This window comes from Mytilus galloprovincialis, chromosome 1, assembly GCF_965363235.1.
Source record: "Mytilus galloprovincialis chromosome 1, xbMytGall1.hap1.1, whole genome shotgun sequence".
In the NCBI taxonomy this organism is placed as follows: Eukaryota; Metazoa; Mollusca; class Bivalvia; order Mytilida; family Mytilidae; genus Mytilus; species Mytilus galloprovincialis.
The window spans coordinates 20441431-20459567 of record NC_134838.1 but is presented as its reverse complement, the minus strand read 5'-3'; the positions used below and the strand labels follow the sequence as shown (position 1 = coordinate 20459567).

Below are 18137 nucleotides of genomic sequence, written 5' to 3'. Positions count from 1 at the left end.
CTTTTTCTTAACAATAACAATAACATGCTAGAAATCTGCTCTAATCCCTTCAGCGGGACATAATAATGAAATTAACCATATGAAAGATAGCAAGTTAACATTTATGATTTCATTTTTCTTGATCATGTTTGTATAAAGGGAAGTGCACATTGCTGATGAACTGCTAATACTTATTGGATGTTTAATGACCTTTCCTAACCACGGAGTCTCATGCAGTAGGAAAATGACCAAGTGTAACATTTCTTAGAAAGAAATTATATTTTTTTTAATTTTTTTTCAAGCTCTATGTTTAAAAATATTGAACATTATTACAAACATTACCTCAGCTTTAAATCTGGCAAAAGCTGTTTGTGGTCTTCTTTCTTCACCAGACACTGTAATTAAAAAATTTAGTAGGATTTAAATGAATCTATACAAATATAGTGCTTTTAAAACAAGAATGTGTCCCCAGTACAAGGATGCCCCATCCACACTATAATTTTCTATGTTCAGTTGACTGTGAAAATGGTGGAAAATCTTTAAGTTGGCATTAAAAATTATAAAAGATCATATCGTATGGAACATGTGTACTAAGTTTCAAGTTGATTGGACTTCAACTTCATCAAAAACTACCTCGACCAAAAACATTAACCTGAAGCGGGACAGACAGATGGACGAAGGGCAAACAATGAACCAACGGACGCACAGACCAGAAAACATTATTCCAATAAATGGGGCATAAAAACTGTTATGGATAAAACTACATATATAGTGTATAGAAAAAACTTAAACCACCTATATATTTGATAACAAGAGTGCACATGCTGAAATGTCTTGCCTGCTTTACTATCAATTGATTTTATGTTGAAAGTCCTAAATATAAAGCTTTACTATAACTATTAAATAAACTTCACCAGATCCAAGAAAATGAGGTCAAGATCAGATAAACTAAACTGAAAAACATGTACGCATTTACAATCATACCATACACCAAATATGCTTTAAATATAGTCAACCTTATGCACATAGTATCTAAGAAACAAACTTAACCAGGAAAAAATTTAACATTGACCAATGAACCATGAAAATGAGGTCACGCGTAGATGCACTCTGCCATACACCTAACAATAATTACATGATTTAAGAAATAAAAGGTACCTGGTAACATTTTCTTTCTATGGAATGAAGAATAAGGTCTTTGATGAGCCAATCCTTTTTCCTCCTCTGTTAACAATGTTTCATCTTGCTCTTCCGCCCTCTCCCCTCTCTTAAGAAGTCTCTGTTTGAATTCTTCATTGTCTGTAAATTCATCGTCTGCATCATGTATTGACTGGTGTGCATGGCCTTCCTCTACTTCAGATATAGGAGATGTACGTGCTGAAAGTATACGATAACTGAATCAGAGACCTTCCTAAGAAACTTCAAATATTGGAAAAACACATGAACTCTTTATTGTAATTTTAAGACTCTGCAATTTTTCATGTGTGTTTCCAATTAACTAGCATTAATGATTAATCCTGTTTGATCTTCATACTTTATTTATCCTGAATATCAACACAAAAAACAAAATGTATGAAAATATTTACCTCATTTTTTTTAATATCAAGAGAACTTTTAAATGCATTCAAGTTAATAGGAAAGTTTAAAATAGTGAAAAAGTCATTGGTCCATTTTCATGAAACATAATGACAAACAACTGTATTTTATGTAAGTGTTTGTAAAATGTCATAAATAACAGCAACATAAATGGAAATAAATAATACATTCATCTGGTTTGACTTTTTGACTGGATTATTTCATTTACAGAATGCACAATTTGTTGCACTTCAGACAATTCAGTTTCTTTTATACAAGACATAAATATATATATAGTACCATCTGTTTCCACTGACAAAATACTTATCAACTATTATGGCTTGTAACACTTTATTTAAATGTCAAACAATTCCTCCTAGAAAATATGTTTCATCTGAGACCAGAAGTTGCCTAGTTTTTAACGTAAAACAATACTGGAGTAATTCATGCTTTGATGTAAATCATGGAAAACCAACTTATTTTGGATCTTCATTTCTATCTAGAACATATAACAAAACAAGACATGACTAATGGAGTTGACAAGATCATAACTTTTAACCATATAAGTTAACCATCAGTTGTATGTTAAACAAAAGAAATTTTAATTGAAGATTAATTTTAGCTGGAAGTTCTTTCTACTTTTGCTTGTTTTTGTGTTTAAAAAAAGCTATGAAAAAAAAAATCAATGAAATACAAACAAATATCCTTCTTAAATGTATTGTTCAAGGGTATAAAAATTAAAGGAATAAATAATAATTTCTTTTTTACAGGGTGCATACAATAATTGTACTTTCCTTTGAAAATACATAGTTTATCTCCCTCTGTATGCAATAGTATTTTATATTGTGGTGCTTTTAGAGCAGAATTGCATAACAGACAGGTAACCAGCGTGCAGGGGTAAAAATAACAGTGCATTTTATTATAACTAGATTAAGATATACACTAATGTTTGTTCCACTCTCTCAGTCTAACTTCTATAGGAAATCATATACCAGTAAGTTAAAAAAAACAGGTCTGAATATGGCCCTATTTCTATCTAAAATTTTAAATTAGAATCTCAGATGGCCATTACTGAAATGTAAAACCAATGAATACATATATTGATAAGAAGAAGGTCTTTTGTTTATAAATAAAGGATTCTTTTTATGTCTTCAAAATTATTGTAAAGAAATTCCACAATTTTTTTTTTAAATAGTGCCTATTTCTTTCAGTTTTTGAACCAGAAACATTTATAGCATGCATCAACAAAAATATTCTTTTAAGGATGTACTTAGGTGAGGTCTTTTGACAATTTGTGTCAAATGTTCAGACTCCTTGTGTTTTTCGCTTTGTTACAAGGTAAAATATTTTGAACAGATATATCATGTTATGGAGGGGTATTTGCGAAAAATACCAGTCAAGGGACTGTGAAAGACAAGGGAAATTCTATCCCAAGACTTGTATTTTTTGCAAATACCCTTCCATAACAAATGTAACATGATATATCTGTTTAATTACACCGAATAGATTTGGATTGAAGCTCTCTGTACAGGTGAAGATAAACCTCCTTTTTCTTACTTGTAAGGTGTATTTCTCAAACATGTTTATGCATAATTTTGAGGATAAGTGGATATTATCATAAAACCGTGGAAATTATATATGTACTAATACGCGTTAGCTCGCTTTCTTTATGTAACGTCATATCGAAAAATGTGGCAGGAAGATGCTCGCGTGGGTAAAAAAGTAATATCCAAAATGGCAAATACCATGGTATTTGAGGCAAATCCACCGGCAGTGGTGAAAAACAAGCAAATTCGTTTGAAATGAGATTTTTTTTAGAATAAGCGTAAAATACACTGGCTACCAACCAATCAAAATCTTGCATTCTTATATAAGGTGTAATTATTCCCCATATCCCCTATTTATCTTTTGATATAAGACTTAATAGCTCATAAAAGGTCATTTACCAGAATTTAAGCAGATTCTAGATTTATTTTCTCACGATTTGAGACCCAAAAATACAAATGCAAATATAAGGTAGAAGTCCAAGTCAGCCTTTTCTCACCATTTTTTGAAAATAAAATATCTTGAAAAGGAGCTCCATAAATTCTTGATTTTTTTTCTAATATCAACTAAGTACATCCTTAAAGAAACTAGTTTTATAATCATCTGTCTTGAATATTTTGTTTGACCAGCCATTAGCTAATGCACGGTTTGTTTCTTAGGTCTAAATGTGGTTAAAATCCCAAAAATTTCACATTTCTGATGCAAGTGGGACAAACAGTAGTTAGTAGAAGGTTAATGAAATACCAAAAAAACATGCATAGATTAATTATTATCTGGTTATTAAGAAAGTAAACAATTGGTTAACTATATGTTAGTCATTTATAACATTAACAGCTAAGGAATAACTCAAAAATAAAACAAATTGGTTAATAAGTTAAACGAAAATCTTGCATAGCTGTAAAAAAAATAATAAGTAGATTACTGGTTAACAAAAGAATAAATAAAACATAAACTACAAAACAAATAAACATGTGTTAATAAAAAAATAATTAATAAATTGTTAACAAATGTAATTAGCTGAATGATTAAATACAAAGAAAAGTTAGGTTAGAAGCTAAGAACAAGAGTTGCTGGATTACATGCTTCAAGTTGCTGGTCTGACTCTCGAGGTAAAATAACTTTGATGGGCTGTGAGTTAGCCTTTTGTTCTTTAAGTCTCCTTAGTGCAGCTGTAGGGGTCTCGGCTCCAGACCTATCAATCCTTGACCTTGGTCTATCCAACCATCGTGGGTCCAATTCATCTCCTACTTCTGGAAGGTCTCCTTCTTCTCCATCAGCTACTTTCCTAGTTGACTCATTCACTTTGTGCAAAAAACATTTAGATAACTCAAAAATATAATCATGCATACATTTGATAAATAAAATACTAAAATGTAATTGGGTTCTTTTATTGCTTCGTTTCTTACTTTTAAGTTTGAATATTTTTTTTGCTTATAACAGAAAATAGTAACAGTAATAGAAATAATTATATGGTACTAACTTGCTTTATTTGATGTATCCAAATTGTCATCTTGTTCACCAGGTTTCTGTATTAAAAATATAATAATTTTGAATTATAAGTATTTATCAACCATTCTTTCAATGCTTTACTTATGTTTTTAGATACAAATCTACATAGAAATGATTAAACATAGATTATCTACAATTGCATATATGAATAAAATTTCGCCACATTCTCTGCAACTGCCATTTAAATGTCCTTATTTTAATAAGAAAGCAGCATTTGATTTACTTCTCAAATGCTTAAAGAATGCATGGTCACAATGAAAATTAATTGATTGTATTGATGCTGGCATCAACCACTTAACCAATCAAAGTACACCATTAAATTGTTGCAGGTTGAACTCTATTGGAAAAATAAACTTAGTTGCAATTTCTAACCAAAGTCAGGGAACATAACACACAATCTAATTGAGACATCTGTCTTAAACACTTTTCTAGATGCACCTATCTATATAAGTATCTGTAGGAAACTGATGTGGATTGAAAACAGGTATATGATGAAGACATAATCTTTCAATCAGTTTAATTGAGGTCTGGAGCTGGCATGTCAGTAACTGCTAGAAGTCTGTTTTTATTTATGTATTATTGTCATTTTGTTTATCTTCTTTTGTTTCCTATCCTGACATCGGATTTGGAATTCTATTAAACTGAGTTTTATTGTGCGTACTGTTGTGCATTTTTTTTCTACATTGGCTAGAGGTATAGGGGAAAGGTTGAGATCTCAAAAAATATGTTTAACCCCGCTGTATTTTTGCTCCTCTCCCAAGTCAGGAGCCTCCGCCCTTTGTTAGTCTTGTATCGTTTTTTAATTTTAGTTTTTTGTGTATAATTTGGATTTTTGGTATGATGTCCATTACCACTGAACTAGTATACATATTTGTGTAGGGCCAGCTGAAATACACCTCCAGGTGCGGGAGTTTCTAGCTGCATTGAAGACCCATTGGTGGCCTTCGTCTGTTGGCTGCTCTATGGTCAGGTTGTTGTCTCTTTGACACATTCCCCATTTCCATTCTCAATTTTAATTATATTATGGCCAAAGAAATTTGGGTTTGTAACATCTTAAGTCACTGTTTTGTCAGGAACTGTTAAAACGAACATTGTGACTTGGAGAGAGAGTTTTCATTGGCACTCATACAACATTTTCTTATTTATATTTAGGCAGACCTTGGTAATTATAATCCCCAAACAACACATTTACTTCTACTCAGTGTACTCCTGTAACTACAATGTAATAATTGAATGACAAAGAAACACAGTCTGGTCAATGTTCACCTCGAAAGATCATATTAAAATCGGAAATAGACTGAAAATGACCATGTTTTTCAACTGGGGTAGGTTAAATACCACCAGAAAATATTTTTACAAATTAGTATTCTATTTATGTACAAATCATTTTCAAGACATCAAAGTATTCATTGATGTTCACAATTCTCAAAATTAACCAATGGTTGGCTGAAACACATTTATAAATGCCACAACACTGCATCAAGCAATCATACATAACATCAACAATATCAAAAGCACAACAAAAAATATAACTGGCAAAAATAAAAGATTTAATACTCATGATGTGTGTCTGTTCTTATATATACCACTATAGTACAAGATTTTAAAATATGCAGGATGTGTGTCTGTTGTGATATATACAACTATAAGAAAAATATTTAATATTAATAAAGTGCTTCTATCTAAAGTAAGTATAGTCATTGATATTATTAGTACTGCTGATTTTAAATATTGCTATATAATTATGTACATTGCTTACTGTGTACACCATTATTGCTATACAATTATGTATATTGCTTACTGTGTAGACCATTATTGCTATACAATTATGTATATTGCTTACTGTGTAGACCATTATTGCTATACAATTACGGTATGTATATTGCTTACTGTGTAGACCATTACTGCTATATAATTATGTATATTGCTTACTGTGTAGACCATTATTGCTATATAATTATGTATATTGCTTACTGTGTAGACCATTATTGCTATATAATTATGTATATTGCTTACTGTGTAGACCATTATACCAAAATGTAAACCTGATATTCAAATATCAAAAGATGTAAATTACTTTAAAATGGAACTATTTTGAATGACAGTTATCTTAAGCTTACACATCTCCAACAATTTTTTCTCTAATCTTTAAGTGTTTGATTTTGGCATGAGAATACTCACCAACAGTTGAAAACAGGTTCTTTATTGTGGTATGACCTAGTATACTCATCAACTGATACCATGTTCTTGATTGTGGTGTAACTTTACTGAAACACTGTTAAGACGTGGTTCTTGATTGTTATTTGACTCAGTTTACTCACCAACTGTTGAAAACAGGTTTTTAATTGTGGTATAAGTGTACTCAACAACTGTTGAGATGTGGTTCTTGATTTTTAATTGACTTGTACTCACCAAATGTAGAAAACAGCTTCTTGATTGGGGAACTACCTAGTATGGCGATTTGAAAAGAGGTTCTCAATTATAGCATAACGTATTAACCTGTTATACTTATTTGAAAAGAGGTTCTTGATTTTTGTATGATCTAGTACATATGTATCACAAATTTGGCTGCTAGATCCAAATTACTTTCACATTTACCACTTATGTTTGATTCGTTTGCTCATCCAATTTTGTCAATTTAACAGAACAATTGTCATACAAGTGGGAGGTTAATTAAGCTATAAAACCAAGTTTCAACCAAAACTTTTCTTTTGAATGCCTGTACCAAGTCAGAAATATGACAGTTTTTCCTCACTCTTTCCTTTGATTGATTTTGTCAGTTTTTAAGGACTTCCCCTATTTAGATTTATCATGGAGTTCTATATTTTTATTACACTCTTTTATAACAACATCTGTTGAGATCTTATTCTTGATTGTGGTATAACCATATATACTCACCAACTGTTGACCTGGTTCTGGGGTGTCCAATCTGTCTAATTCCCTTGTTGGTGTTGGGGCCATGCTTGGGGTTTTACTTCTATCCCCTATCATGGTCCTTGGTCTGTCTGGATTATATTTAGCTTTAATCCCTAGAGCACCTGTCCCTTTCCTCAGGGGAGGTAATTCAAGTTTAGTTCCCATTAAACCTTGTTGTTTGGGTTCTACACCGGCTTCCATAGCCCAAAGCTGTTCCTCCATGCTCTCCATCATAGATTGATCATCTACCTTTATCATAGGATCTTCTTTGAATTTCTCTGATGATTGATTGTCCAAGGGTTTCATATTAGGAGCTGGTTTTGGCTAAAATAAGGATGCAGCTAAAGCATGCTCACAACAGTGCACAAGCAAAGCAAAATAATATACATCTTCATCTTTTTAAGTGATACTTGTTATAGAGGTATATTTCATACATTTTCTGCGTGATAATTTGATCAAGATATATTATGAGTAATGCATTATTATTTTGTCCTTATACCTCCTTGATTTAACATGGTTATGAGCTCATTTAAAAAAAATTCTTATAATCTATTAACCATTCAAAGAAAGACAACTCTTTCATTTAAACAAATTTGTCTCAGATCCCACTGTGTGTCCGATCCAATCTCAAATAAGAAGAGACTGACAGAAAAGAAGGATATACATTGATTTAGTATATTTATGTTCATTGGATTTAAGTATGAGGGATTGTGGGATAGTATCATTCAATATTTTAACAGGTTCATATATTTAACAAAGCTAGTTTGGCCAACAGTCTAAAATTATTTTTTTTTCAAATTAATTAGATTAATTTAAACAACTTTTCTAAATTATATCAAATCAAAGGGCACAACTAGTGAAAGTAATGGCTGACCTGTATGTAATTTGAAGAATTTTAATATCTGTAATATTTGTTCTGTATGTTTTTTGTAAGGGCCTCAATGTAGATTAGTGAATGCTAATTGAGTCACTCTCTTTAAATAAATTCATTATTATTATTATTGTCATTAAGTGTTAGAACAAAATATAAAGACTTTTTTATTCAAAGCAACATATGATTGACAGACAATCAATTAAATGTTCCATAAAATTTATCTAGGTACCTGGTTACAAAAAATATTCAAACTTACCCCTAAAGGGAACAGATTAAGATTGGACAGGTCTATTATCGTTAATTTCAGACAAGTGTAAAACACATTTAATTTTAATCCAATATTCTTTTTAAATGAATAGTACTAATTTTTATTCTTGCAAAAAATAACAACAATCAATATTCTAGCTACAACATAAATGTATGCATGTGAATGGCTTACCCTTAGATGAGGAGCTATGTCCATTCTCTCACTTTGCTGTTTAAGTAATTCTTGTCGCTTCTGTTCTAATAATTCTTCAGGAGTTGGCCCTTTCTTCTTCTGTTGCATTCTACGTTCTAACATTTGTTTTCTTCTCAGCTCTTTTTGTTCTTTAAGTTTATGTTCTTTCAGTTTCTTTTGTACCTCCTGAAAAAATGTTTATCTGTATTTTGAAAACAGTGAAATTTCTAATCAAATCTTTGAAGGTAAAACATTCCTTTAGATATGGACAGAGGAGTATCATAACAAAATTGTTTTTTTGCCACTTTGTGGGCTTTGGTGTTGATGGTATTTGTGTTATAGTCTCTACTGATTTGAAGCTTAACTTAGATATTGTATAGACACCTGTCTATATTGCTTGTTTGTTTTTGTTGGATTACTGTCTCATTGATGATTAACCTATATCTCTTTTTAAAATTTATTAATTCTCCAAATAATTTATACGAGAACTAATTAGGTTCCATGTTCAGAAGATACTTTGTCTAAATAGAAGTGTTAACTTAATATGGTAATGCTTATTTGATTAACTGGTTTACCATCCGAAGGACAGATTATTGAATACCAAAAATAGAAAGAAATGAAAACCTGATCAAACATTAACATTTATTTGTTCATTTCATTTAACTTATAACTGAATTATAAAATTACAAATGCATATTCAAAAGAAATGCTGATTAAAAAAAAAACCTACTAAGAGTTGCTGCAAGGTTTATTTACATGCAAAGAGAGGTACCCTTTCTTTAGTCTTTTTTAGCTTTTTTTACTGTTAAAATTATTCTATTTCCTTAATCATTTTTACGATTATATTAATTTTATTCCTGAAATATAGTCTTACCGTTAGTTCTTCCTCTTCATCACTACTTCCTTCCTTCTTATGATCATGATCAGCTTCTTTGTTCCGTGTTGAGTCAGGACGTTTCTTCTTCCGTACAACTTTGTCTCCTTTGGATAAATCTTTCAGACTTACATCCTTCAGATTGTATTTACTGGTTCTGTCTTCTGGTTCTTCTACTGCCTTCTTACTTTCGTCCTGCTTTTCTGTTGTACTGGTTTCCTGTTCCTGTTCTAGAGTTTCCTGCTGTTGCTGCTGTGCAGAGCTGCCTTCTGACATTCCAGCTGTATAGAAAAGGGAATATTATTATAAATGAATAGAAATTTGTACTTTTAGTCTTCAGGGGATGTATTTTTTTTTAAATTGTTAATAATTAAGCAATTTGATATACATGTAAAATAAATAAATAAAATATATCATTATTTTGGGGAAAGGAAATTTATTTTCAAAATTTTAAAGGATGTTGTTTTAGTTTGTCTATATTTTTTAAAACAACATTTATTTTTTTGTTACATTTAAAAATGTTTGCTCTACAAGAAGAAAAAATGATAACAGGAATAATAAAAAATACACAAACAACACAAAATCTTCCAAAAAGAAGTTATTAGGCAGGAGATCTCTCCTTTAATCCAAGAGTCAAACAGAAAAAAGTGTTTATCAAAAACAAAACAAAAACATTGTGCATGTGCAACAAAACCAAACGAGTGTCAACAGCTTTATATTGATAAAATTCATCTTGTGATTACACTGGGAAATAGTGGGCATGGAATACAAGTTAAAAGGTTGCAAGTTGTTAAGTTAAACTTGTAATGTGGTGACGATATCAATCAACTCAGTGTCAGAGATCACCTTCACGTGAATGTTTTACACTTTTTCGCTTGTTTCTCATAGTAGGTTTGTGACCGTCATGTTTTAATTCATCATCAAAACCAGAAATATTATCCATTGCCTGATTGCCTACAGTTGGTCCAGACGCTGTATGGGAGTGTACAGAAAATGACCCAGGGTCAGTTCCTTGCATTTTGCCATGTTTAGACGATTTTGCTGTCTTGGCTAATTTCTTAGCCTTTTCTAGCTCTTCTTTCTCTTTATTTTGAGCTATAATTGTATCAATTAATCCTGAAACACAATAAAACTTTTAAACACAGCAAATTTTTAGAATGACTGAAATTATTTTTTATACTGGGACAGGTGATTTTTTTTACATACATCAGTTTAACCTTGAACTCATTGTGATTTGGTTTGACCTTCTCCACTCCCCAGTGTAACCTTGAACTCACAGTGATTTGGTCTGACCTGCACCAGTTTACCTTGAACTCATAGTGATTTGGTTTGACCTTCACCAATTTAACCATGAAATTATAGTGATTTGTTTTGACATACATCAGTTTTACAATGAACTCATAGTGATTTGATTTGACCTTTACCAATTACCCCTTGAACTCATAGTGATTTGTTTTGATTTACACCAGTTTTACCTTGAACTCATAGTTATTGGTTTGACCAACACCAATTTTACCTTGAACTCATAGTGATTTGGTTAAACATGCAACAGTTTTACCTTGAACTCATAGCGATTTGTTTTGACCTACTCAAGTTTAAGCTTGAACTCATAGTGATTTGGTTTGACCTTCACCAGTTTAACCTTGAACTCATAGTCGATTGGTTTGACCTTCACCAGTTTAACCTTGAACTCATAGTCATTTGGTTTGACCTTCACCAGTTTTACCTTGAACTTATAGTGATTTTTAATTTCAACATACATCAGTTTAACCTTGAACTCATAGCGATTTGTTTTGACATACACCAGTTTTACCTTGTACTCATAGTGATTTGGTTTGACCTGCACCAGTCTAACCTTGAACACATAGTACATTTGTAATTTCATTCGACCGTTAACCAGTTTAACCTTGAACTTATAGTGATTTGGTTTGACCTTCACCTGTTTTACCTTGTAACTGTTTTCCTTCCCACTGGATTTCCTCAACAAACTTGTCTAGTTTGATCGGACTTGGCAAGTTTATACTTATGTCTGGGATGGAGGGGTCTTTTGGAGACTTAGCTAGGGTCTCTCTCATTTCCTCAAAAGCTTTTTCAAACTGAATATCCATTGTAAGATCACTGGGAGTGGTTTTAATACTTTTATCATAGACAGGATGAGCAGTTTTAGGCATTCTTATGAGTTCATACTCTGCCCTTGGTATTGTTTTGGGTTCTATTATAGTTCTTAATGGTACTAAGTGATCAAACATAGAATAAGTTCGTTGAGGAACTGATGAAAAAATAATAAACAAAGGTTAAATATAATTACAAAGTCACAATGGTCACAGTATTGATTCTGTCATTTTTAATACTGTATATTCAATATTATTTGTTGGATACAAATTTTCGTGGGTTTCATACACCTTATCGCTGAACAAGGCACCTGAACTTTTGACGCATACAACAATCACTTTTCCATTGTGGCGTCTGATATTTTGTTTTGTGACGTCAAAATTTTATGGGAACCTGTGTGATATCCAGTAATGGCGGACAAATAGCGATAAGGTGTATAGGTACAAGTGAAGCAGGAATTCAAATGTTACAAATTTTCTATACTCTTTGTATGCAGCTGTTAGAAAAACCATGAAATCAAATATCCATGGAAGTGAAAGTTTTTCTCAATCCACTAAAATCGATTCTCACGACAATAAATGAATCCACAGTACATAAATGTTCCCTTTGATAGCGTTTATAATTTAACTATGAAGTTATTGTGTTAATATAAAAATTGTTTTCTTTAGGTAGTGTATATGTTATAACTAAGGGTTTCTATTTGTATTCGTATAGATAAATATGAATTGATCATTCTAATTAGAAAGAAATTAGATATGAAATATTTCATAAATCCCATTAAAAGACTATGAGACTGAAGAAGTAAGCAGAAATATATTTTGTTAATCATCCTATAACTGAAATGGCTCAAAAGTTTATTCAAGAAATTACAGTTTATTTTTGCAGTTGATGAACCTAAGTTCAAGAGGAATGGACACATGCCAAATATGGAATGTCAAAAAAATAATCAAGTTTGTCATATTTTTTTTAAATGTCCTTTAGTATAATTCATATAAATAAGACAATATAATAATACTGTAGTTACCAGGAGATGCAGCTTTTATTTCTTCTAGAGTTCTAAGTTCATCTTTATGTTTCTCTACACCTTGCTCTGTTTTCTATAAATATAAATGCACTGTCAAAAACTGCTCCTAACTGAAGACAAGTATTTATATGGTCTAATTCTCAACAAAATTTTGTAGATTTTTTATAAGATTTCCATTTAGAAACTTAATCTTTTCAATGATGCATGAAACTATACAGCTTATCTAAGCAGTTGATGAACCATGGAAAATAAGGTAATGAGGAATAGAAAAATACAAAAATACAAATATTCAGTAGGCATTGAGTTCTAAGACAAATCAGCAATTACCTATACACATATATAAGCTTGCCAAAAACGGTGACAAACAAGACAGTTTTAAATTTCAATGGTCTACAATTGAGTCATTTTGATATGATATTGTATATTTATAGCAAGGTGAAAATACCTCTTGTTCTGCAGTATCATCAGGTGTTGTTGGTCTACTACCTGAGGGAGTCTGTACAGGGGTGGGACCAGGCGAGTTTCCAAACTGTGGCATTTCAAACTTCAATTTCTCTTCATCTTCATCATTATCATTGAAATCTGGAACTTCTCCATTCTGTTGGGCTAACATCATCTGCTTTCGTCTCTTCTTTCTTTCTGTAAACATATAGCACATTTTTTCTATCTAAGAAACAAAACAATTATATTTTAATTTCACATTATTGGAAGGAGGTTGTATATTTCATGTAGTATCAAGCCATTAATGTACAATAATATAGCTGACTATGCAGTATGGGCTTTGCTCATTGTTGAAGGCCGTACGGTGACCTATAGTTGTTAATGTCTGTGTCATTTTGGTCTTTTGTGGATAGTTGTCTCATTGGCAATAATACCACATCTTCTTTTTTATGAATAATACCTGTACTATAGATCAATCTGATTAGAATGATTATTAAAATGCTCTTCAAACATTCACATTTATTTGAAACAAAACTTATTTTAATGGATATATTAATTTACAATTAGTCCTTTCTGGCTGACTTCGTCACAACTAATTTTTTGTGATTATCTCATTTTCTAGTTGTGTTTATATAATGGTAGACCCAAGATTTAAATTTTGCCATTTATTTATATTTTTCTTTTCCAGAAAGTTGTGAAAAATAAGTTGGTTAACAGTAATTCTCAAACAAGTCAAGTATATTTATTTAAGAAGATTTTTGGAATACTTATTTATTAGCTACATCTGATGAGGTTTGCCATCAAGTACATATGAAATCAATTTCAAAGTTTTAAAATTACAATCTTATATTTGTTTGTATTGACATAATTTCTAGAAACATTTATATTCTCATATAACACAACCTAGTTTTCACACTAAGTGAAGTTTTGATAGGCATCTGGTAAAAGAAGTGATTTTTAAAAATACCAAACAGTGAACCTGGAGCAAAGTGATTTAAAAACAGTTATCAAAATACATTTTTAAGAGTTTCCAAGTATCCTGTATGGTTCACATGGCATTGTTGCATTTGATTGATACTATTTGTTACATAGTGTGCTAGTGACCTAATACGGTATATATGGGGTCAGTAAATTCCATATGGGGATTCGAGCTTCGCTCTCATCCTATATTACGTCACTAGCACACTATGTAACGAATTTATCTTACCAACTATCTTAACGTGTAAAATTTAGACTAGTGACCTATCAAAATGAACAAGTCTTCAATACAGTTAGCATTAACATGATTAAGAAACTACTTCCTTTGATCCTACAAAAACAGATGCAAATAATGACAACTTGTTAGATTTAAATGTGTTTTACGAATTTATTTCACTTTATCATCACTTTCTTCATCTGTTGAAACCTTTAAGATTTCTTCTCAGTACTGTTTTGTTCTTCTAAAAGAACGTAACACCACTACTAACCGTGTATGAAATAAGCCCCGCCTCCTTATTACCTTATATGGAATATAAAGGGACGTAACTCCACTACTAACCGTGTATGAAATAAGCCCCGCCTCCTTATTATCTTATATGGAATAAAAAGGGACATAACTCCACTACTAACCGTGTATGAAATAAGCCCCGCCTCCCAACTAACCTAATATTAAAAATATACACGGTTTCCACGAGGACGCTTTTAACCAATCATATTCCTACAAATGTATAGGAGGTAAGATAAAATGCAATTCATGTTGAATGTAAACCGTATGGGCTAAAATATTGTCTTGATGATTGTTTTTGCTAGAGTTATATTGTGTCAATCACAGTTATCGGAATTAGGGAAAAAAGGTTGTGATTTCATGCCATACTTAAGTCTTATACTCTGTTGATGCTGCCACCACTGCTGCTATAAACAGCAAACGTAAGTCAAGCATTTTTTACAAGCTGATGCAAAAATTATTAATTAATAATTTTGTTTATCTGAAAATATTCTGAATATCCCAGCAGCTATTAAAATCTAGTAAATAATATCTATGTTTCAATGCTTCTATTTCTTAAACGAGGGACAAATCTGTGAAAACAATAATTATGTAATAATATAAGTATATGTGCATTGGGGCTGGTAAAACCATAACCAAGTAATAGTGCAAGTAATGTGTGCATCCATACATTGTGAAACACAAAACTCAAACAAAAACAAAGTGAAGGTATAACAATATTGAGATAAACTATCTATAACGCAGAATAAAAAGATGAAGCATTCATCAGTTCAGTGGAGGAGAAACTATCTATAGTGCAGGATAAAAAGATAAAACATTCATCAGAAAATTGGAGGAAATAAAATATCTAAAGTGCAGGATAGAAAGATAAAGACTTCAAATGCTCATAAGAAGTGTGAAGAAGAAAACTGTCAAATGTGCAGGATAGAAAGACAAAGCCCTCATTAAAAGTGTGTAGAAAATTTCTGCAGTGTACTCTAGGTTTTGAAGTTTTACCTTTTTTACTCATGGTCAATAATCTTATCTTATGTTTATTTCGTTGTTGTAAAGCTAATTGGTTATTTTGTTCATCTTCGGCTGAAAACAAATTGTTAGATAGAACATCGCTACACATGCAAGAGTAATAACAAGACTATATATACATGCAGATGCCATGCATTTGATCTACATAATGTTTTCCATATATAGATATATACTACATAACATAGGTAATCTACTAATATAGGGATCAGTCCAATAAATTAATATAAATATAGCTATCATTTTAACAAATTAATGTTAATATAGATAAGTAATGTACTTTTAAAATACTAAATTATTGTAAAACATTTAGCGAATGAAAGTAAAATTCAAAATGAATTTCAAAATCAATGAATCATCAACAAATGGGTTAGTGTGACCTACATTTTTTTATAAATACAAGGATCAGTCCAATAGATTAATATAAATCGAGCTAAGTAATGTTCTTTATACTGAAACATTGTAAAACAATTAGTGAATGAAAGTTAACCTCAAATATGAATTTCAAAATCAATCAAGTCATAAATAAATGGGTATTGTCATCTATACTCATGCATAACTGAGATGAACATAACATCCATTAATTACAACATAATGTTATTTCTATTGCAGTAAATAATGTACAAATATGGAAAACAATGCCTTTAAAATAAGGGGAGACTACTCCTACCTTTCTGTTTTAGATGTTTAATAGTTCTCTTCATGTGTTCTAGAAGGTCAAACTTGCTGACTTCAGAATCCATGGTTAAATCCCACATAGACAGACTATCAGGGGTCAGAATAGGTGAGTCATATATATCTGATGGAGCAAATGACAGGGTGGAATCTGTATCAGAATCCTAGAAAACATAATTATTAAAAATGTTCAGAATTTATTGTGAGTTTGTCACTGTCAGTTAAGACTATTATGCTATTTTAATTTTTGCGTTACTGAGAAAACTGCTGTTTAGTACATATTAAAAATTTCAAAATGCAAGTTTAAATTATTGTGATTATAACCCTGTTGCATTTTTTGCAATAATAAAAAAATCACAATAATTTCTGAATTTACAGTAGTACTTCTAAATTGAAAAACTAAAATAAATGATGTGATGGCAGACTAAATCATTTTATTTGTCCTAACAGGAATGTTTTATTATGTTTCATACTGAACTGTTTTAATTTAGTTATAGAAATGGACTATCTAAATTTCTAATAACTTTTAAATGACCTCTGACAGTAACAGTTGAATACTTTATATAATGTACAAAGAATCAAAAGTTGTTTTAAAAAATATTTCAATCATAAAACTTACCCCTTCAGAATCACCTGAATCAGAGTCTAATTTTCCTTCAAGAAAATCCTGGGTAAATTTTTTATCTGGAAATGGCACCTTAAAAACAAATATATGCATTAACCACGATTTTAAAGCTTCATATCATTTTAAATATTTATTTTGTCAAAAAAATAAATCATAATAGACAAAACAATTTAAACAAGTGAAACTGCGAGCTACTGCTCACTGATGATACCCCAGCAGCAAGTGGATAATATTAATTGTGTAAAAATATGCAAGTGTTCGGTAAACAGGAAGTTGTCGAGTGATGAATCTGAAAACCCATCACACGGTATAGCTGACTTATATTAACCCTTAAACCAAATTTCAGAAATCCTTGTATTGTAGTTCCTGAGAAAAATGTGACGAAAACTTTTCAACTTGGCTATCATGTGTAAAATCAAACAAGTGTTCGGTAAACAGGAAGTTGTTGAGTGATGAATCTGAAAATGCATCACACGGTAAAGCTGACTTATATCAAACCTGAAACCTAATTTCAGAAATCCTGGTAGTGTAGTTCCTGAGAAAAATGTGAAGAAAAATATTCATGGGACGGACGGACTGACTGACAGACTGATGGACTGATGGACTGACGGAAGGACAGACAGAGGTAAAACAGTATATCCCCTTTTTTTCAAAGCAGGGATATAATGATGAGTTAGAAACTTTTTATTCCTGAATGAATTTATAGTATTCAGTGAAGCATGAAAAGCAGTTAAAACAAACTAATTTTATTTTAATAACTAACAGATAAGAAAGGTTCAACTAAATAGAACTCAAAAGTGCTATAGTATTATAATTCACAAAAGTCAACTTAAACCAGTCAGTGAAACCAAAGACAAAGCAATTCACATCTGAATTCGACTTTCAGCGTGGAAAATGTTGTCTTCCAATAGCTTTAAACACATGAGACATTTTAAATAATAGACAATTATCTAGTGTAACTAGTTCTGGTTGGAAAGTACCACTTTCACACAGCTGATATAAAGAATGCTTTACTTACTAGATAATTTTCTAGTGGAGCTGGCTCT

General features: G+C 31.1%; 1 protein-coding gene across 6 annotated transcripts in view; it reads right to left on the bottom strand.

The window, feature by feature from the left end:
* The window catches only part of LOC143068605 (uncharacterized), an 83482-nt gene that overhangs the window by 15874 nt on the left and 49471 nt on the right, over positions 1-18137 (bottom strand). For 2 of the 6 annotated variants that reach the window (XM_076242803.1, XM_076242807.1), the window contains exons 21-33: positions 17086-17163; positions 16462-16630; positions 15768-15848; positions 13293-13486; positions 12848-12920; positions 11660-11980; positions 9712-9992; positions 8838-9023; positions 7507-7848; positions 4580-4625; positions 4179-4400; positions 1138-1356; positions 322-374 (exon numbers count right to left, since the gene is read on the bottom strand). In XM_076242803.1, the coding sequence (XP_076098918.1) occupies positions 322-374; positions 1138-1356; positions 4179-4400; positions 4580-4625; positions 7507-7848; positions 8838-9023; positions 9712-9992; positions 11660-11980; positions 12848-12920; positions 13293-13486; positions 15768-15848; positions 16462-16630; positions 17086-17163 (2265 nt within the window). Of the gene's footprint in view, positions 1-321; positions 375-1137; positions 1357-4178; positions 4401-4579; positions 4626-7506; positions 7849-8837; positions 9024-9711; positions 9993-10557; positions 10828-11659; positions 11981-12847; positions 12921-13292; positions 13487-15767; positions 15849-16461; positions 16631-17085; positions 17164-18137 lie in introns of all 6 variants that reach the window. The other 4 variants (XM_076242817.1, XM_076242826.1, XM_076242835.1 and 1 more) reach the window with 4 other exon arrangements.